General features: G+C 49.8%; 1 protein-coding gene across 9 annotated transcripts in view; it reads right to left on the bottom strand.

The window, feature by feature from the left end:
• Window positions 1-20,785, bottom strand: part of MYO1B (myosin IB) — a 423,667-nt gene that overhangs the window by 21,364 nt on the left and 381,518 nt on the right. For all 9 annotated transcript variants that reach the window (XM_033945224.1, XM_033945231.1, XM_033945228.1 and 6 more), the window contains one exon: window positions 2,887-3,019. In XM_033945224.1, the coding sequence (XP_033801115.1) occupies window positions 2,887-3,019 (133 nt within the window). The remainder of the gene's footprint in view (window positions 1-2,886; window positions 3,020-20,785) is intronic.

Here is a 20,785-nt window from a genome sequence, read left to right on the forward strand (position 1 = left end):
ATAGGACATCTGAGTTTGATTGTGGACATTTCCCACAAAACATCCAAACTCAGAAGTGGAGAAGTAGACGTTTTTGAAACCGCTAGACATCCAATTTTTTTTTTTTTAAAAATTGTCTACTTAAGTACGTCCAGCCTTAGGATAATTAACTCCCCCCCTTTTACAAAACCGTAGTGTGGTTTTTAGTGCCGGCCGGTGCTAATAACCGCACTACGGTTTTGTATAAGGGGGGGGGGGGAGGCGGGGCGGAGGGGGTTGTTTGCCATTTTTGACCACAGAAATGTCTCAAGTTCAAAAGGTCTAAATCCAGAGCATTTGGTCGTGGGAGGGGGCCAGCATTATAATGGACTGATCATACAGACATGCCAGCAAAGCAGTGGGGCACCATAGTGCCAGAAGTCTATCTCACCATAATCCCCTTATAATGTACTGTATGGTGAGCCCTCCAAAACTCCTGAAAACCTACTATACCCACTTGTCTACCATGTGGATAGCATAGCTGGTTTTTAAGAAAGGTTTGGACAAGTTTCTGGAGGAAAAGTCCATAGTCTGTTATTGAAAAAGACATGGGGGAAGTCACTGCTTGCCCTGTATTGGAAGCATGGAATATTGCTACTCCTTGGGTTTTGGCCAGATACTAGTGACCTGGATTGGCCACCATGAGAATGGGCTACTGGGCTTGATGAACCATTGGTCTGACCCAGTAAGGCTATTCTAATGTTCTAATGGCCCATGACAACAGATTATGAAGGCAGCTGTTATAATATGAGGCTCCTTGCCAAGAACAAGTACTGCCATAGCTGAAATAAAGTAAGTGGGAGAAGATATTATAATAGAGTTAAGTCTATTTTGATATCCTCACGGCACCAACACTGACAGAGGGCCTCCATACAGTTTGAAGCTGCTTAATGGGAATGTTGCCCCTAGGTAGTTTCACATATGGACTTATGACACCATCACTCAACTTATAGCCTGGTTCCAGTGGAGCAAGAGGAGAATGCCAGGTCAAATATGGTTCAAAAATACAAAATAAAAATCTAGAATAAGATAAAAAATCTGGTTGTTTCTACTTACAGGTTAAAACAAATTTCTGGTGCAAAAAATACATGAGTCTTGAACTTGTGGGTAGTGCACCTTCACCTTCGAGTTATGCAGAAGGCATCATCTGTATTTTCAACTTTGCCTCCCTGCATCACTGGGCATTGCCCTCTCTCCTCAGGTTTTTTTTTCCTTCTGCAAGCAAGTTGAGAAGGTGTCTTTTTTCATCTACTCTGTTAAATTTCTTACTTTTGGGGTATCATCTGATGTTCTTCTTAGAGGCTTCTTGGGTGCTTCATAGAATCACTTATAAAATAGCTCTATTGACACATAAGATATTACTAAATAAAGCTCCAGTATTTTTAGAAAGATTTTTAATACCATACACACCTACAAGATCTCTTAGATCAGAAGAAAAATCTCTGCTGGTTACTCCTTCACTAAAAATTATATATTCAAGGAGAGACACGATCTTCTCCGTTACAGCTCCCCAAATCTGGAATTCCCTACCTCTCAATATTAGAGATGAAAAACTACTTGCTAAATTCAAAGGCTTACTAAAAAGCTGGCTATTTAGGGATGCTTTTATCTGACCTTTTTCTGGTTTAATCATTTTACTTTTTCTTAGAACTTATCTGGACAAGGAATACTGTTAAATAAAAATCAAGTTGGTACCGTCCCCAACCTTTTCATGTCCTACCCACCGTTTTATTTTATTTTTACATTGTATTTAATTCAATTTTATTTTATTTATTTTTTTTTTCTTCCCTTCATTTCTTTTCTTAGTATTTTATAATCACAATGTTTTTAATACCATGTTTGTTGCAATTGTTTTGATATTTTTAGTTTTGTAAATCGCATTGGATTTAGATATTGCGATTATATCAAACATTAAATAAACTTGAAACTTGAAACTAAACAATTTATATCTCGCTTATCCTACAATTCTAAGCTATAGAGGTTCTCAGTAATCCTAGGACAGCTCTGCCTAGGAGAAGCTGTAGACACAGTGTTCTGAGGTCTCTACCTGGGCGGGCCACCCTTACTGCAGGGCACCTCTATGACCAGCCTGCCTAACATTTGGATTGGCTCGGGTTTTAGTTTGCTCACCAGGTTTTAACTGAAGCACATGAGTGCAGGCTGAATCTGGGCTGCGCACTACTTGGGAGACCTTGTGGGTGCTGGCTGTGTCCCCCTACCCCTGAAAAATCGTGGAGACTGGTGGGATAGAGGGTTTCAGGCTGTTTTGGCCTGTGTAAAAGGCAGCCAGAAGAGACAAGCCTCTGGAGAACCTGCTTGCTTGGCTGAGGCAGAAGAGCTTTTCCTTCAGCCAGCTACAGTGAGAGCTGATGCAGGCTCAGCACATGGCAGAACAGTGAGTACAGCCCATTACTGTCTATGAGAGACATCAGGTGGAGTTGATTTGGGGATTTTTAAGAGTTTCTGGGGCTTCACCTAAAATTTAGATGATGTCTTCTGCATGCCTTGCAGGTGAAGATACACTACCCACAAGTTCAGAACTCATGTGCTTTTCTACTGGAAATAAGATGATTAAGGTGCAAAGATAGAAAAGGTACATCAGATAGAAAAGTGCCATTTTTATGTACATTTCTAATCGCAAAGGGTAAAATCCTTCCTATTTTTGAAACATCTAGCATGCCCCCACGGGTAAATTTACCACAGGGGTTACGCATGTACAGTAAGTGTATGTTTGGCGACAAGAAGGTACGTAGTTTCTACATAACCCATGTTTAGGTACGTTCAGGAGTGGAATCATAGCACAGATTGACAGCCAGTTGCATGCACTCACTCCTCAAGATTTTGACCAATGCATGCCTTTTCTTTTACCTTTCCATTGGCTCTGTTGATCTTGTTTACAACGTCAGCGATTATGATCTTATCTTCCACGGTATCACTGAGCTTCTTGTACTTTGGATTCTTGCTGACTTCCAGATAATCCCCTTGGAATGGCAGACTCACACTACAGATGCAAGAGAAAAAGGGGTTCTGGTTAACAATGTATTAAAATTATTTATATCCCACCAATCACTAGTACTGCTAGACAATTTTCAACATGGCCATTGTTCCTGCCTTACCTAAACCACTCAGGCAGTGTTTTCCACATCTTTTGTTTTTGTTTAGTTTGCTATTGAGACCTACATGGGGAAGCCACTGCTTTCCCTGGATTGGTAGCATGGAGTGTTGCTACTATCTGGGTTTTTACGGGCAATGACCTGGATTGGCCACTTTGAAGACGGGATACTGGGCTAGATGGACCACTGGTCTGACCCAGTGTGGTATTTTTAAGTTCCAATCCACACCTCACAGTTTTCTTCCATTCGGACATGATAGCACCTCTTTCTGCAAACAAGAAATGAGCCAGCTGGTCCTAAGCCTCAACAAACAGGCTTCTGCTCAATAAATGGCCATCTCTTCAATTCATTGTGTTCATGTCAACACCAACATGCTTAGATGACAATGAAAATACTAATTCCACCCCACTTTTTCTCTACAGTCACTGAAGTACAGGTTTCATTATGCATTAGTCATGATATACCGTAAACAAAACATGATGACTACATCATCCATCTGTCATATAGCACAGTTACTTACCGTAACAGGTGTTATCCAGGGACAGCAGGCATATATTCTCACACGTGGGTGACGTCATCTACGGAGCCCCGATGCGGAAGCATTTTCAAGCAAACTTGATTGAAGATTTAAGTTTGCTCTGCTGCTCCACGCATGCGTGCCTTCCTGCTCCACTAGGGGGCGCATCCCCTCGTGGTCTCCAGTTCACTTAGCTAGCAAAGAAGCCAACCTCGGGGAGGTGGGCGGGTTGTGAGAATATATGCCTGCTGTCCCTGGATAACACCTGTTACGGTAAGTAACTGTGCTTTATCCCAGGACAAGCAGGCATGATATTCTCACATGTGGGTGACCTCCAAGCTAACTGAAAAGGGATGGAGGGAAGTTGGCAATTTAAGCAAATAGATTTTGCAATACCGATTGGCCGAACCGGCCATCGCTTCTGGACAGTGAGTCCAGACAATAGTGGGAGGTGAAAGTATGAACCGAAGACCACGTGGCAGCCTTGCAGATTTCCTCAATAGGTGTGGACCTGAGGAACGCTACGGAGGCTGCCATCGCTCGGACCTTGTGTCCCGTTACTCGACCATGCAGCGCGAGACCAGCCTGAGCGTAGCAAAAGGTGATGCAATCGGCCAACCAGTTGGACAAGGTGCGCTTGGAAACTGGGTGGCCTAACCGGTTTGGGTCGAAGGACAAAAACAATTGTGGGACTTTCCGGTGTAGTTGAGTGCGTTGGAGGTAAAAGGCCAACGCTCTCTTGCAGTCAAGAGTGTGAAGTGCCACCTCTCCGGGGTGAGAGTGGGGCTTGGGAAAAAACACGGGCAAGACGATGGACTGATTGAGGTGAAAATCAGACACTACTTTAGGCAGGAACTTTGGATGTGTGCGGAGTACCACCTTGTCATGGTGGAAAACAGTGAAGGGTGGGTCCGCTACCAGAGCCTGTAGCTCACTAACTAAGTGACTAACGGAAGTGAGTGCGAGCAGGAAAATTACCTTCCACGTGAGGAATTTAGGATGGCATTTGTCTAGGGGCTCAAATGGAGGTTTCATTAGTTGAGCCAGAACCACTTTAAGGTCCCAAACCACCGGAGGGGGTTTGAGAGGAGGGTGGACATTCAGAAGACCCTTCATGAAGCGAGAGAGTAAGGGGTGGAGCGAGAGGGCTTTTCCTTCCAGGGGCTGATGAAAGGCCGCAATCGCACTGAGATGTACTCGAATGGAGTTGGTCTTTAGGCCGGAGTGAGATAATTGAAGTAGATAGTCAAGGACCAGAGGGACGGGGACCGACACCGGGTCCTGGCTGTGAGAGGAGCACCAAGCTGAGAATCTGGTCCACTTTTGAGAATAGCAGGTTCTCGTCGAGGTCTTTCTAGAGGCCTCCAATATCTCCTTGACTGATTGAGACACAGGGAGAGAAGTCAGGGGGAAAGAAACCAAGCATTCAGATGAAGAGATTGAAGATTGGGATGTAACAGCGAACCCTGACTCTGTGATAGTAGAGAGGGAAACCGAGGCAGAGGCAGTGGATCTCTGACACTGAGTTGAAGTAGAAGGGAAAACCAAGGCTGGCGTGGCCAGCGAGGAGCAATCAGGATCAGGGTGGCTTTCACCGTTTTCAGGTGGACCAGCGTCCGCAGGATCAGAGGAAACAGCGGAAACGCGTACAGAAACCTTCCCTCCCAGTCGAGGAGGAAGGCGTCGGCCTCGAGTCGGTCCGGAGAGTGTATCCGGGAGCAGAAGAGGGGCAGTTTGTGATTGTGGGGGGATGCGAACAGGTCTATTTGAGGCGTCCCCCACTGTTCGAACACCTGTCGTAGGGTCTGAGAGTGCAGCGACCACTCGTGTGGCTGGAGGAGGCGGCTGAGTCTGTCCGCCAGACAGTTTTGTTCTCCTTGTATGTACACCGCTCGAAGGAAGGTGTTGTTGGAGATTGCCCATTTCCAGAGGCGTATGGCTTCCCGACAGAGGGACCAAGACCCTGTCCCCCCTTACTTGTTACGTAGTACATTGCTACCTGGTTGTCGGTTCGGATGAGAACCACCCGGTCATGAAGCAGATGTTGAAAAGCTACAGCTGCGAGATAGATGGCCCGGAGTTCTAGCACGTTGATGTGACAGCGGCGGTCTTCTGCCGACCACATCCCCTGAGTGCGGAGGCCGTCCAGGTGGGCTCCCCAAGCGTACTCCGACGAGTCCGTGGTGAGTACCTTGCTGTGAGGAAGGACGAGGAAGAGCAAACCTTTGGAAAGATTTGAAGAGTCGGCCCACCAGCAGAGCGATCATTGCAAGGAAGGAGTCACTGTCACGGGACGATCGATCGGGTCTTGACGCCATTGAGAGGCTAGGATCCATTGAGGGATTCTCAGATGGAGGCGGGCGAAGGGTGTGACATGGACGGTGGAGGCCATGTGGCCCAGGAGAGTCATCATCTGTCGAGCTGATACCGAGGTCAGCAGTGAGATCCTTCGGCTCAGATTTACTAACACCTCTAGACGCGGAGGGGGGAGGAAGGAACGGAGGCGAACCGTATCCAGCGTTGCCCCGATGAATTGTAGGGACTGTGAGGGGCATAGTTGGGATTTTGGGAAGTTTATCTCGAACCCCAGACTCTGTAGGTAGATAATAGTCTGTTGGGTCGCTGAGATAACCCCTTCCCTGGATGGGGCTTTGATCAGCCAGTCGTCCAGGTAGGGGAATACCTGAAGACCTTGGGAGCGTAGGGTAGCTGCGACCACCACGAGGCACTTGGTGAAGACCCGAGGTGATGATGCTAGGCCGAAGGGGAGGACTCGGTATTGCAGGTGCAGGTCTCCCACCTGAAAACGCAAGAACTTGCGGTGAGCGGGGTGCACTGGAACATGTGTGTACGCCTCCTTCAGATCGAGGGAGCAGAACCAGTCGCCCTCGTCGATCAGGGGGTAGAGGGTCGGTAAGGAAAGCATCCAAAATTTTTCCCGTACCAGAAATTTGTTGAGGCGTCTCAAGTCTAGTATTGGGCGAAGGTCTCCCGTTTTTTTCGGTACCAGGAAGTAACGGGAGTAGAAGCCCTTCCCCTGTTGGCCAGGGGGAACCTCCTCTACTGCTCTCAGGTGAAGCAGATCTCGAGCTTCAGAGAGGAGTAGGGGTAGCTGCGTCCGGTTGGGAGGGCAATTCCTTGGGGGGTTGTCTGGAGGGATGGCCCGAAAGTTGAGAGAGTATCCTGATGAAATCACGCCAAGGACCCATGCGTCCGACGTGACTTGTTTCCAGCGAGGGTAAAAGACTTTGAGGCGACCCCCGATGGGAAGGAGGCCTGGAACTATGGCGGAGGGGGCCTGCCCCCTTCCGCGTATCCCGTCAAAAGGACGGCGGTTGGGACTTGGGCAGAGCCCGATGGTGGGCTTGCGGACGCCTGGGCGGAGGCCGCGAGAAGGCAGGAGTGGATTTTTGTGGGTAGCGGCGCGGAGGGGCCCTGAAGGGCCTGGACGCGGGCGGTTTAGGCTTTTGCCGCACGAGGGAGGCAAACGAGCGTTCGTGTTCGGAGAGGCGTTTTGTAGCCGCCTCAATAGTGTCATCGAACAGTTCTTTACCCACGCAGGGGAGGTTAGCCAACCGGTCCTGTAAGTTGGGGTCCATGTCGACCAGGCGCAGCCAAGCTAGGCGTCGCATGGCGATAGCAAAGGCTGCCTCTCTGTAGGAGAGTTCGAAGCCATCGTAGGCCGCGTGGAATAGATGGAGGCGTAGGCTGGAGAGGGACTCTGAAAGCAGGTTAAACGCTCCTTGGCGTGAGGCCAGTAAGTCAGTCTCAAAGGCTCTCAGTAGTCCAATGAGGTGTTTGAGGTAAGATGTGAAGGTGAAAGTGTAGCTTTGCACCCTAGAGGCCATCATCACATTTTGATATAGTCTCCTGCCGAACTTGTCTAGGGTTCGGCCTTCTCGGCCTGGGGGGACCGCCGCTGAGACCCTGGAGGGGTGAGCCTTTTTCAAGGAGGATTCTACTAACAGCGACTGGTGGGAGAGTTGCAGTTGTTCAAATCTCGGGAAGGGTACTGTACGGTACTTGGCCTCCATTTTGGAGGGTACTGCTGTGACCATATAGGGGGTCTCCAGGTTCCTGAAGAAAGCCTGTTGGAGTACCGGGTTAGGCAGTAAGCGAAGGGACTCTCTGGGCAGTGATGGCATATCCAGCTCCGCTAGGTACTCCTTAGAGTATCTGGAGTCGGACTGGAGGTCCAAGTCCAAAGCGTGGCCCATGTCCTGGACAAAGCGAGAGAAGGATGGGCGGGATGTTCCCGAGGCCCCGTGCGGGGTCGGTGAACGAGACCTCCGTCGGGTGGAGAAGGATGGGGAGGCTTCCCTCGAGTATCGAGGCTCCTGCTCCGATCCACGCTCCGAGACCGGGGAAGCACTATGAAAGTGTTCCGGGGTCGTGAATCTCCGACGTCTCGAGGAGCCCCTCGGAGACGATGCCGGGGTTCGGGGTACCGATCGATGTCGACTCGGTGACCTCGAACCGGACTCCCTCGGTGAAAGTCTGAAACCTCGGATCGGAGCCCCGGTCCGAGGGGTAGTTCGGAGGATGCGCGGGTTGGAGAGTGATAGCTCCGTCACCCTCAGCGGTCCTGTACGAGGTGTAGGTGAACGGCCCGTAGAGTGGGAGAACCCCGGGCCTTCTTGGAGGTACGGCGGTTCGAGGTTTCCGTCGGTTTAGCACGACGTTTTGCCCCGCGGCGGTCTGTGGAGGGAGAGCGCCTTGGGTGTCTCGGCGAGGAGTCCGAGGAGGATGGGATACGGCGAAGCTTGCGCGTTTTTCCCCGGGGTGGCTCGACGCGAGGCTCAGGCTGGTCTGGCACATGCGGGGTCGGGGTCGAGGTCGAGGCCGGTTGTAGATGGGCCATTGCAGCGGACAGCTCCGATGAAATTATCGCTCGGAGTAGGTCCTGGAAAAAGGGCACGGACAGCATCGAGGGCATGTCCACTGCCTCGGTGCGCTCCACCGGGGGCGACCTCGTATCAGAGTATTCCCGTGTGGTGGAGGCACGGCCCGAAGGCTTGGAGGGCTTCGCCGGGGCTGTAAGCATGGGACTTCCGCCATGCGTCATCGGTGTCCCCGAGGCTGGCTTCTTCGCTGTTACGGGACCTGAAGAGGGAAGAGGGGACTTACCCGGAGCCGAGGCTTTCTGTTGTCCTGAGGACTTCGGATTTGAGTATTCGGGTATTCGGGGCCGAGGTCAAGGCCGGGGCCGAGGCCGACCTCGAGGCCGAGGTAGAGGGTTGGTCGGCGGCGAAGAGATCCGCCATGCGGGCTTTTCTTCGGCGGAGGGCCCGGTTCTGGAAAGTAGCACACTGGGGGCAGGAGTCAGTTGGATGAGCGGCCCCCAGGCAGAGGATGCACCGGCGATGCGGGTCTGTGATGGAAAGAAGCCGCTCGCACCGGGTGCACTTTTTAAAGCCGGTCAAAGGCCGGGACATAGAATCGAAACTGGCTGCGGCTCGAGTAGCCACGCGGCCACGGGGGCCCGGAAGCCTCTGGGTCAGTCAAAAACGAAGCAGGAACAAGTTGAAACAAGAAAAATTTGCGCACAGCGACTTAATCGAGAAAAATAAGAAAAAATCGTGGTGCTAGAAGGCAGTTGGGGCAGAGCCTGAAAAAACACGACTTCTAGGCTCAGTGGAAAATTTTGAACTGGAGACCACGAGGGGATGCGCCCCCTAGTGGAGCAGAAAGGCACGCATGCGTGGAGCAGCAGAGCAAACTTAAATCTTCAATCAAGTTTGCTTGAAAATGCTTCCGCATCGGGGCTCCGTAGATGACGTCACCCACATGTGAGAATATCATGCCTGCTTGTCCTGGGATAAAGCTAAAATGGGAATTATAACCCAAGAAATAAATCATCCCAAAAAAGGTGTCTTTTAGTTTCAAATTGAGAACCACACTGAAAAACCAGACAGCTCCTTCAAGCCTCTAATTTTTTTTTTTTTTAATGTAATTCAGTTAGCATGGATTGTTATCTTGTAAGCATATACAGTGGTGCCTCACACAACGAACTTAATTCGTTCCAGGAGCAAGTTTGTTATGCGAAAAGTTCGTTATGTGAAACGCGTTTTCCCATAACAATACATGTTAAAAAAAATAATTCGTTCTGCAGCATAAAATATGCTAAGATGACATAAAAAAAGATAAATTTGTCAAAATGGTGAAAATGGTGGTCTTGCTGAGGCCAAACTCTTTGACGAGGTCACACTGTTTTACCCCACATTCACTCCTTCTAATTATTTCCCGTTTCATTTCAACAGAAATCACCTTCCTGCTTTTTTTAGAAGCCATGATATATAAAAAATATTGAGTTTATCTTAAAAGGACGACTGTATACAGTGAGAGAGGGCAATTAAGCGCAGTGACTAACGACTGCCTGCAGTGCCTGCGCGGAAGGATGCAATACATCGGTAGCTCGGGCGACTTCGTTGTGTGAAACAAAGTTCGTTGTGTGAAACGAAGTTCGTTGTGTGAAACGAAGTTCGTTGTGTGAAGTTCGTTGTGTGAAACGAAGTTCGTTGTGTGAATCAAGACATGAAGTTCGTTGTGTGCAGCGTTCGTTGTGCGAGGCGTTCGTTATGCGAGGCACCACTGTATAAGCAGGGCCGGATTTTCCTATAGGCTAACTAGGCTTCAGCCTAGGGCCTCAAGATCAAGAGGGGCCTACATTCAAATTGTTAGCAAAATTAAAATTACACTATTCTAAAAACAGTGAACACTAAAACACTGAACCGAAAATAAGGAGAAATTCTATGCTTCGGGATCGGAACTGGCTCCTGCCGCAACGGGGCGCCAACTCGGCTTCTTCCTTTCTTTTTCTCGCCCTGGGAGGAGGATCGGGGAGGGAAAGACGTCATTCCGGAAACAGCTGGGCAAAGCCCAGCCCCGCGGGGAGAGAGGCAACACGTGGATCCGTCAGGACAGGGCAGCCCAGACTGGCATCAGAGGGGGTTGGGGGGTTTAATGGAAGGCAGGCGGGGGGGGGGTGGTTAATGGAAGGCAGGCAGGCAGGATGGCATGGGGGATTCAATGGAAGGGGGATGGGAGGCAGGCGGGCATCGGAGGGGGGGTGAGGTAAGGAAGGATGCACTGGGGGTACTATGGACATAGGAAGGGGCAATGTTGTGTGTTATGTTTGATTAGTTATTGTTACAAGTACTATATATGGTGCTGAGAATAAATGTCCAAATAAGTGTTCTCGACTTTTTTTTTTTTATTATCCGTGTCACATTTTATAAAGGTTAGTACCAATAACAACATGTTTCATTTAATATATTGATATATATCACAGTAATGATGTATTTTATTATCTCTCATGTAATTTACAAACTTAAAAATGGGAGGTGAAAGGGCCTCAAAAGTGGAATAGCGTAGGGCCTCTTTTTATCTAAATCCGGCCCTATATATAAGTATATTTTTTCACACAAAAAATGAAGCCAGAACTGAATAAAAATATATTTTATTCCCTTTGCTAGAAGGAATCTCAGACTAAATAACCTAGTTGTGTTTGTTTGTTTATTTATTTATCCCCCACCCTTATCCATGGCGAGTTATACACTCACATGCAAAAAGCACAGTTACTTACCGTAACAGGTGTTATCCAGGGACAGCAGGCAGATATTCTTTACGCATGGGTGACGTCACCGACGGAGCCCTCGGTACGGACCTTTTTAACTAGAAGGTTCTAGTTGACCGCACCGCGCGTGCTCGAGTGCCTTCCCGCCCGACGGAGGAGTGCGTGGTCCCCAGTTAGGATAAGCCAGCTAAGAAGCCAACCCGGGGAGGAGGGTGGGACGTAAGAATATCTGCCTGCTGTCCCTGGATAACACCTGTTACGGTAAGTAACTGTGCTTTATCCCAGGACAAGCAGGCAGCATATTCTTTACGCATGGGTGACCTCCAAGCTAACAAAGAGGGAGGGGGGATGGTTGGCCATTAGGAAAATAAATTCTGTAGTACAGACTGGCCGAAGTGCCCATCCCGTCTGGAGAATGCATCCAGGCAGTAGTGAGTAGTGAACGTGTGAACTGAGGACCAAGTGGCAGCCTTGCAGATTTCCTCAATGGGTGTGGAACGGAGGAAAGCAACAGAAGCAGCCATAGCTCTAACCCTGTGGGCCGTGACAGCACCTTCTAGTGACAGACCGGCCCGAGCATAACAGAACGCGATGCAGGCAGCGAGCCAGTTGGACAGCGTCCGTTTAGAGACAGGGCGACCTAGACGGTTAGGATCGAAGGTCAGGAAGAGCTGAGGGGACAAGCGGTGGGCCCTTGTACGATCAAGATAGTAGGCCAGGGCACGCTTGCAATCTAGAGTGTGTAACGCCTGTTCCCCAGGATGTGAATGAGGTTTCGGGAAAAAGACAGGCAACACAATGGATTGGTTGAGGTGAAAAGCCGAGACCACCTTGGGAAGGAACTTAGGGTGGGTACGCAGAACCACTTTGTCATGGTGAAAAACAGTGAACGGTGGATCGGCTACCAGTGCATGTAACTCACTAACCCTCCTGGCAGAGGTGATGGCAATGAGGAATAGCACCTTCCAGGTGAGAAGTTTGAGCGAAGTTGTGGCAAGAGGCTCAAAAGGTGGTTTCATGAGGGCTGATAAAACCACATTCAGGTCCCAGACAACAGGAGGAGGTTTCAGAGGTGGTTTGACATTGAAGAGGCCTCTCATGAATCGGGAGACCAGTGGATGAGCCATGAGAGGTTTCCCGAGGATAGGCTCATGAAACGCAGTGATGGCACTGAGGTGGACTCTGATTGAGGTAGACTTGAGGCCAGCATTGGACAGAGAGAGCAAATAGTCCAGTATTTGTTTCCACCTGCAAAGAGGTGGGATCGTGATGACGCTGTAGGCACCAAGAGGAGAACCTGGTCCACTTCTGATGGTAACATTGAAGGGTGGTCGGTTTCCTGGAGGCGTCTAAAATGAGACGGACAGGCTGAGACAGATTTTCTGGGGAGGTCAGCCCGAGAGAAACCAAGCTGTCAGGTGGAGCGAAGACAGATTGGGATGCAGTAGAGACTGACGTTGTTGTGTAAGTAGAGTAGGAAACACCGGAAGAGGAATGGGCTCCCTGGCGCTGAGCTGAAGCAGGAGGGAAAACCAGTGTTGGCGAGGCCACCGAGGGGCGATGAGAATCATGGTGGCCCTGTCCCTGCGGAGTTTGGATAACGTCCGCAACATCAGAGGTAGAGGAGGAAAAGCATAGAGGAACCGATCCATCCAGTCGAGCAGGAATGCATCTGGAGTCAGGTGGTGAGGAGAGAAGAGCCTGGAACAGAACTGGGGCAGCTGATGGTTGTGAGGAGCCGCAAAGAGGTCCACCTGCGGAGTGCCCCAGCGAGCAAAAATGGAGTGGAGCGTGGAAGGGTCCAGAGTCCACTCGTAAGGTTGAAGGATGCGGCTGAGGTTGTCGGCCAGGGAGTTCTGTTCGCCCTGGATATAGACAGCCTTGAGGAAGAGATGGCGGGCCGTGGCCCAGGTCCAGATGCGGAGAGCCTCCTGACAAAGGAGGCGAGATCCGGTGCCACCTTGCTTGTTTATGTAGTACATGGCGACTTGATTGTCTGTGCACAGGAGAAGAACCTGAGGGCAGAGAAGGTGCTGGAAGGCCTTGAGAGCATAGAACATGGCTCTGAGTTCCAGGAAATTGATGTGATGTCGACGCTCCTGAGAGGTCCAGAGTCCCTGGGTGCGTAGATCTCCGAGGTGAGCTCCCCACGCATAGGGGGAGGCATCCGTGGTGATGACCATGGAGTGAGGGGGTAGATGAAAAAGAAGACCCCTGGAAAGATTTGAGGAGTTCAACCACCATTGAAGAGATTGATGAAGAGACGATGTCACAGAGATGGGATGAGAAAGAAGATCCGTGGTCTGTGACCATTGGTTGGCAAGAGTCCATTGAGGTGTCCTGAGGTGGAGTCGCGCCAGAGGAAGCACATGGACCGTCGAGGCCATGTGGCCCAGGAGGACCATCATCTGACGGGCCGGGACGGAGTGATGAAGGAGCACCTGACGACAGAGGTGGAGCAGTGTCCGTTGACGGTCGGAGGGGAGAAACGCCCTCATTAGTGTTGTGTCGAGAACTGCTCCAATGAATTGAAGTCGCTGTGTGGGAAGCAGATGCGACTTGGGGTAGTTGATCTCGAACCCCAGGAGATGGAGGAGAGAGATGGTGTGATGAGTGGCTTGTAGCACACGTGGGGACGTAGGTGCTTTCACCAACCAATCGTCCAAGTAGGGGAACACCTGGAGGTTGTGAGACCTGAGGAAGGCCGCCACCACAATAAGGCACTTGGTGAACACCCTGGGTGATGAAGCGAGGCCAAAGGGTAGCACTTTGTACTGATAGTGGCGGTATTGAACTTGAAATCGCAAGAAGCGACGTGAAGTCGGATTGATTGGAATGTGAGTGTAGGCCTCTTTGAGGTCCAGGGAACATAGCCAGTCGTGCTGAGAGATAAGAGGGTAGAGCATTCTGAACTTCTCCTTGACCAGACACTTGTTGAGGTCCCTGAGATCGAGAATGGGACGGAGGTCTCCTGTCTTCTTGGGAACCAGGAAGTAGCGGGAGTAGAATCCCTGACCCCTTTGTTCCGGAGGCACCTCTTCGATGGCATTGAGAAGAAGGAGGGATTGGACCTCCCTCAGGAGGAGGGTGGTTTGGGAGGAGTGAGAAGCAGACTCTACGGGAGGGTTGTCTGGCGGGAGAGTCTGGAAGTTGAGAGAGTAGCCGTGGCGGATGATGTTGAGGACCCACTGGTCCGATGTGATGACCTCCCAACGGCTGAAGAATATGTGGAGACGACCTCCGATTGGTTGTGGAAGAGGCAATGAAGGTGGAAGGCTGGCTATGCCCTGGAGAGAAGAGTCAAAAGGGCTGAGAAGGCTTTGCAGGTTGAAGAGGCTTGTTGGGTTGGTTGGACTGAGAACGAGCCTGGGCATGGTGTTGTTGCTGACGGGGCCGCCGAGGTTGTTGTGAAGGCGGATTGAGTGGTCTGGCTGAGAATCTGCGCTGATAGGAGGATTGAGGCCTGTAAGGTCGAGCAGGTGGAGCCTTTTTCTTTGGTTTAATCAGGGTGTCCCATCTGGTTTCATGGGCCGAGAGTTTCTGGGTGGTGGAATCCAGGGACTCTCCAAAAAGTTCATCCCCGAGACAGGGGGCGTTGGCCAGACGATCCTGGTGGTTAATGTCCAAATCCGATACTCTCAGCCAGGCCAGGCGGCGCATGGCGACAGCCATGGCAGAGGCACGGGAGGTCAGCTCGAAGGAATCGTAGATAGAGCGGACCATAAATTTTCTCAGCTGAAGGAGACCAGAAATCTGTTGTTGGAAAAGTGGAACCTTTCTCTCCGGAAGATACTTTTGGAGGGCGGACAACTGTTGGACCAAGTGTTTCATGTAAAATGAAAAATGGAAGGAGTAATTGTTCGCCCTGTTGGCCAGCATGGCATTCTGATAGAGCCTCTTGCCAAACTTGTCCATGGTTTTGCCCTCTCTGCCAGGAGGGGTGGAGGCATAGACGCTGGAGCCCTGAGTCTTCTTCAAGGTGGATTCAACTAGAAGAGACTCATGGGGCAATTGGGACTTATCGAACCCCGGAATTGGGATAACTCGGTAGAGGTTATCCAACTTACGGGGGGCCCCAGGTACAGTAAGAGGGTTCTCCCAATTTTTGTAAAACGTCTCCCGTAGGATGTCGTGTACGGGGCAATTTGAGAAACTCCTTAGGTGGTTGCTCAAAATCCAGAGCTTCTAGAAAAGCTTGGGATTTTTTGGAGTCTGACTCCAGAGGGAGAGATAAAGCTGCTGACATCTCCCTGAGGAACATTGAGAAGGAGGATTGTTCCGGCTTGGAGGTGGTATCGGGAGCTGAGGGGTCCTCATTGGATGAGGAGAGATCCTCCTCGGTACCGGGAGGGGACTCTTCCCATAAGTCCGGGTCCCGAACCTCTGGGTGCGCATGCTGAGACACCGGGGTGGAAGGCTCGGTATGGTGAGTCTTAGATAAAGACTTTCCAGAGCGCACCGAAACGGTACCGGGAGAGGAAGACCGGCGTCGATCACGGTCCCGGGAAGAATGGAGCCCCGCCCGGTCCCGAGGCGGGTCCGCAGTGGTATGGGAATGAACCACAGGATGGGCGTGAAGTTGCTCAGCCGAAAGAATCGGCATGGAGGTATTGATTGGTACCGATGGGGTGGATACCGGGTGCTCGGTACGGGGCTCGGGCCGGTCTGGTACCGAAAGGAGCGGTGCCAGGATAGTAGGCAACAGGTGCTGGAGTTGATGCTGCAGCTGTTCCTGGAGTTGAGTTTGGAGGATGGCCGCAATGCGGTCATCCAGGGGTGGCACCGGAACCGCTTTCTTTATTTTCGGTTCCTTAGGTGCCGCTCCACGCCCCGGTGATGAGGAGGCCGATGACGAGGCACTCACCGAAATCGGGGCGGAGCGTTTTCGGGGTCGGCGTGAAGCCGGCAAGGTCGGTGCCGCCACTGTGGCTGGCGGGCGCTCGAGGGAAGAGGAAGGCTTCTTAGCTGGCTTACCTGGCGCCAGCGGCGCCGATGTCGGGTCGGGCGGTGTCGAAGTAGGCGGTGTCGATTTCGATGGTACCGCTGTCGATGTCGAGGAGTCCATCATTGATCCGGTGCCGAACAAAATGTTTTGTTGAATTTGGCGATTCTTGAGTGTCCGTTTTTTATGAGTGGCACAGCGGGTGCAGGAGTCCGCCCGATGCTCCGGACCCAAACACTGCAAACACCAATTGTGTGGGTCAGTGAGGGAGATCGGGCGTGCACACCGCTGGCACTTCTTAAAACCGGGCTGCGGGGGCATGAATGGGAATACGGCCTCCGCAAAATCAAACCCCGAGGCCTGTATAATGGCAACAGGCCCCGCCGGGGCAAAGACGAAAAAAGAAAGAAAATAAAGATTTTTTTTTTTTTTTTTTTGACAAATTAAAGAAAAGGTAACCCGAAGGTAAAATGAAAACAAAAAGAGAAAAATTTTGCGAGCGGGAAGGCAGAAAAGTGAGTTTCAACAGCCGTTGAAAAAACACGCGTCTTCTTCGCTCCGTGGAAACTAAGAAACTGGGGACCACGCACTCCTCCGTCGGGCGGGAAGGCACTCGCGCACGCGCGGTGCGGCCAACTAGAACCTTCTAGTTAAAAAGGTCCGTACCGAGGGCTCCGTCGGTGACGTCACCCATGCGTAAAGAATATGCTGCCTGCTTGTCCTGGGATAATATAACATTACATTTAACATACAAATCACATCAACAACAAACATCAATATAAAACAAATGACACACTTACATACAGAATATAAAATTACATATAACATACAAGTCACCTCAACGATAAACCTCATTATAACCAATAAAAACTGACCAGACCATGGAATACATCAATGACCAGCACCCTGCACTCAACATTCGCTCTGCCCATTCCCCATTCAGTCCATGCCCCCTTCAATGTAAACTGTTAGCAGCTAATGCAGTTTAGTAAACAAGTCTAAAAAGGTGTTAAAAAACAGAAACATGATGGCAGATAAAGGCCAAATGGCCCATCCAGTCTGCCCCTCTGCAGTAACCATTATCTCTTTCTCTCTCTAAGAGATCCCACGTGACTATCCCAGGCTTCCTTGAAATCAGACACAGTCTCTATCTCCACCACCTCTACCGAGAGACTGTTCCATGCATCTACCATCCTTTCTGTAAAAAAGTATTTCCTTAGATTACTCTTGAACCTATCACCTCTTAACTTTATCCTTAGCCCTCTCATTCCAGAGCATTCTTTCAAATGAAAGAGACTAGACTCGTGCACATTTACATCACTTAGGTGTTTAAATGTCTCTATCATATCTCCTCTCTCACACCTTTCCTCCAAAGTATACAGATTGAGATCTTTAAGTCTGACCCCATATGCCTTATGACAAAGACCACGCACCATTTGAGTAGCTTTCCTCTGGACCGACGCTATCCTTTTTATATCTTTTTGAAGGTGTGGCCTCCAGAATTATACACAATATTCTAAATGAGATCTCACCAGAGTCCCTAGACATAACATTATTTCACTGAAGAAGCTAATCTGCATATTAATTACTTTCTTTTAGAAAATCTCATGCAAAATACTGTTTAAAAATTCCTTTAAACAAACAAACATTTCTAACAGTAATAATTTATTTTGGAAAAGAAATACATTGGTAGTTACTGCTCTATCCTGGTTAAATGGTAATAGGGTCGTGGATATGTTATACTGCCTTTTTATGACATAACCAATGCAGTTTACTTATATTGTATGTGAATACAATAAAACCTTGGATTGCAAGTAACTTGGTTTGCAAGTGATTTGCAAGACAAGTAAAACATTTTATTAAATTTTAACTTGATATACAAACAAAGTCTTGCAATACAAGTACATACTGTGTAAACGTGTCACATCATAACTGAGCCGGTGGTTCTTCTCTCTTTGACACTGCAGGAGTGTAGTGAGTGTTCTAAACAAGTGAGGTCTTGCAATACAAGTATGTATAGTATTTTGTATTAAAGTTTCTGGATTGTGGAAACAAATTGTCTGAATTTCCATTATTTCCTATGGGGAAATTCGCTTTGATATACGAGTGCTTTGGATTACAAGTATGTTTATGGAATGAATTATGCTTGCAAACCAAGGTTTTACTGTACTTTCACTGTCCTTAGTAGGCTCAAACTTTTTAAATTTTGCACCTAGCGCAGTGGAGGATTAAGTGACTTGCCCAGGGTTACAAGGATCTGCTTTTTCATCTTTGCCTCAGATCTTCAACTCCTCAACTGGCAGTAAATTCTATAATTACTTAAATACAGCTGCTCAAGGCTAGAGAGCACTGGAATTGTCTGTGAATAGTTTGAACTATTCAGCACAGTTACTTACCGTAACAGGTGTTATCCATGGACAGCAGGCATATATTCTCACATGTGGGTGACGTCATCTACGGAGTCCCAGCACGGACAGCTTTTCAAGCAAACTTGATTGAAGTTTCAAGTTTGCTACACTGCACCACGCATGTGCATGCCTTCTTGCCCACTAGAGGGTGCATCCTCACCGCGTGGTCCTCAGTTCCATAACCAGCAAAGAAGCCATCCCCGGGGAGGAGGGCGGGTTGTGAGAATATATGCCTGCTGTCCCTGGATAACACCTGTTACGGTAAGTAACTGTGCTTTATCCCAGGACAAGCAGGCATGATATTCTCACATGTGGGTGACCTCCAAGCCAACCAAAAAAGGGCAGGTGGGAGGATGGCAATTCAGGAAAACAGGTTACGTAACACCGACTGGCCAAACCGGCCGTCACTTCTGGACAAAGTATCCAGACAGTAGTGGGAGGTGAACGTATGAACCGAAGACCAAGTGGCAGCTTTACATATGTCCTCCACAGGAGTAGACCGGAAGAAAGCAACCGAAGCTGCCATAGCTCTGACCTTATGCCCCGTGACTCGACCATGGAGCGTAAGACCAGCCTGAGCATAGCAAAAAGAAATACAAGCAGCCAACCAGTTGGACAAGGTGCGCTTGGAAACAGGATGTCCCAACCGATTAGGATCAAAGGACAAAAACAATTGAGGAACCTTCCGATGAGACTTGGTACGTTGGAGATAGAAAGCCAACGCCCTCTTACAGTCAAGCGTGTGAAGTGCCACCTCACCAGGATGAGAGAGGGGCTTCGGGAAAAACACCGGAAGAACAATAGACTGATTGAGGTGAAAATCAGACACAACCTTAGGTAGAAATTTAGGATGGGTGCGAAGAACCACCTTGCCATGATGGAACACAGTAAAAGGCGGGTCCGCAACCAAAGCCTGTAGCTCACTAATTCGACGAGCTGACGTGAGCGCAAGTAAAAAGACCACCTTCCAAGTGAGAAACTTAAGAAGAGACTTATCAATCGGCTCAAAAGGAGGTTTCATCAGCTGAGCCAAGACCACATTAAGATCCCAAACCATAGGAGGAGGTTTCAGAGGAGGATTAACATTAACTAAACTCCTCATGAAACGAAGCACCAGAGGATGAAGAGAGAGAGAACGTCCCTCTAGATGCCGATGGAAAGCAGCAATAGCACTGAGATGTACCCGGATGGAAGTCGTCTTCAGCCCAGACTTGGACAAATGCAACAAATATTCCAGAACCGAGGACACCGGAACCAAACTCGGATCCAGATGGTGCGAGGTACACCAGGATGAAAATCTGGTCCACTTCTGGGAATAACAAAGCCGAGTCGAGGCCTTGCGCGAGGCTTCCAACACCTCCCTGACCGCCGAAGTCAGGGGGAAAGGAACCAAGCCGTCAGATGTAATGACTGAAGATTGGGATGCAACAGCGAACCCCGACTCTGAGACAGCAGAGAGGGAAACACAGGCAGAAGTAGAGGCTCCCTGGCACTGAGTTGAAGGAGCAGGGAGAACCAGTGCTGACGAGGCCAACGAGGCGCAATGAGAATCATAGTGGCTCTGGATGACTTGAGGTGAACCAGCGTCCTCAAGATCAGAGGAAAAGGAGGAAACGCATAAAGGAATCACCCTCCCCAGTCGAGAAGGAAGGCGTCTGCCTCGAGACGGTCCTGGGAGTAAATCCGTGAACAATAAAGGGGCAGTTTGCGAGTCTCCGGGGAGGCAAACAGATCCACCTGAGGAGTCCCCCAGCGGCGGAAGACCTCGCGCAGGACTCTGGAGTTTAGCGACCACTCGTGCGGCTGGAGAAGACGACTGAGCTTGTCGGCCAGACAATTCTTCTCTCCCTGAATGTAAACCGCCCGCAGGAAGATGTTCTGGGAGGTCGCCCATTCCCAAAGGCGCAAAGCTTCCCTGCACAGGGACCAAGAGTCCGTCCCCCCTTGCTTGTTGACATAATACATTGCCACTTGGTTGTCCATCCGTACCAGGACCACCTGATTGCGCAGCAGATGACCGAATGCTCGAGCTGCCAGAAAAATGGCACGAAGCTCCAACACATTGATGTGACAAAGACGGTCCTCCGCCGACCATAGCGCTTGAGTCCGCAGACCGTCGAGGTGAGCTCCCCACGCGTACTCCGAAGAGTCCGTGGTCAGGACCTTGCGATGTGGAGGAACAAGAAAGAGCAAACCCCCGGAAAGATTGGA

Source organism: Geotrypetes seraphini, chromosome 5 (genome assembly GCF_902459505.1).
Source record: "Geotrypetes seraphini chromosome 5, aGeoSer1.1, whole genome shotgun sequence".
In the NCBI taxonomy this organism is placed as follows: domain Eukaryota; kingdom Metazoa; phylum Chordata; class Amphibia; order Gymnophiona; family Dermophiidae; genus Geotrypetes; species Geotrypetes seraphini.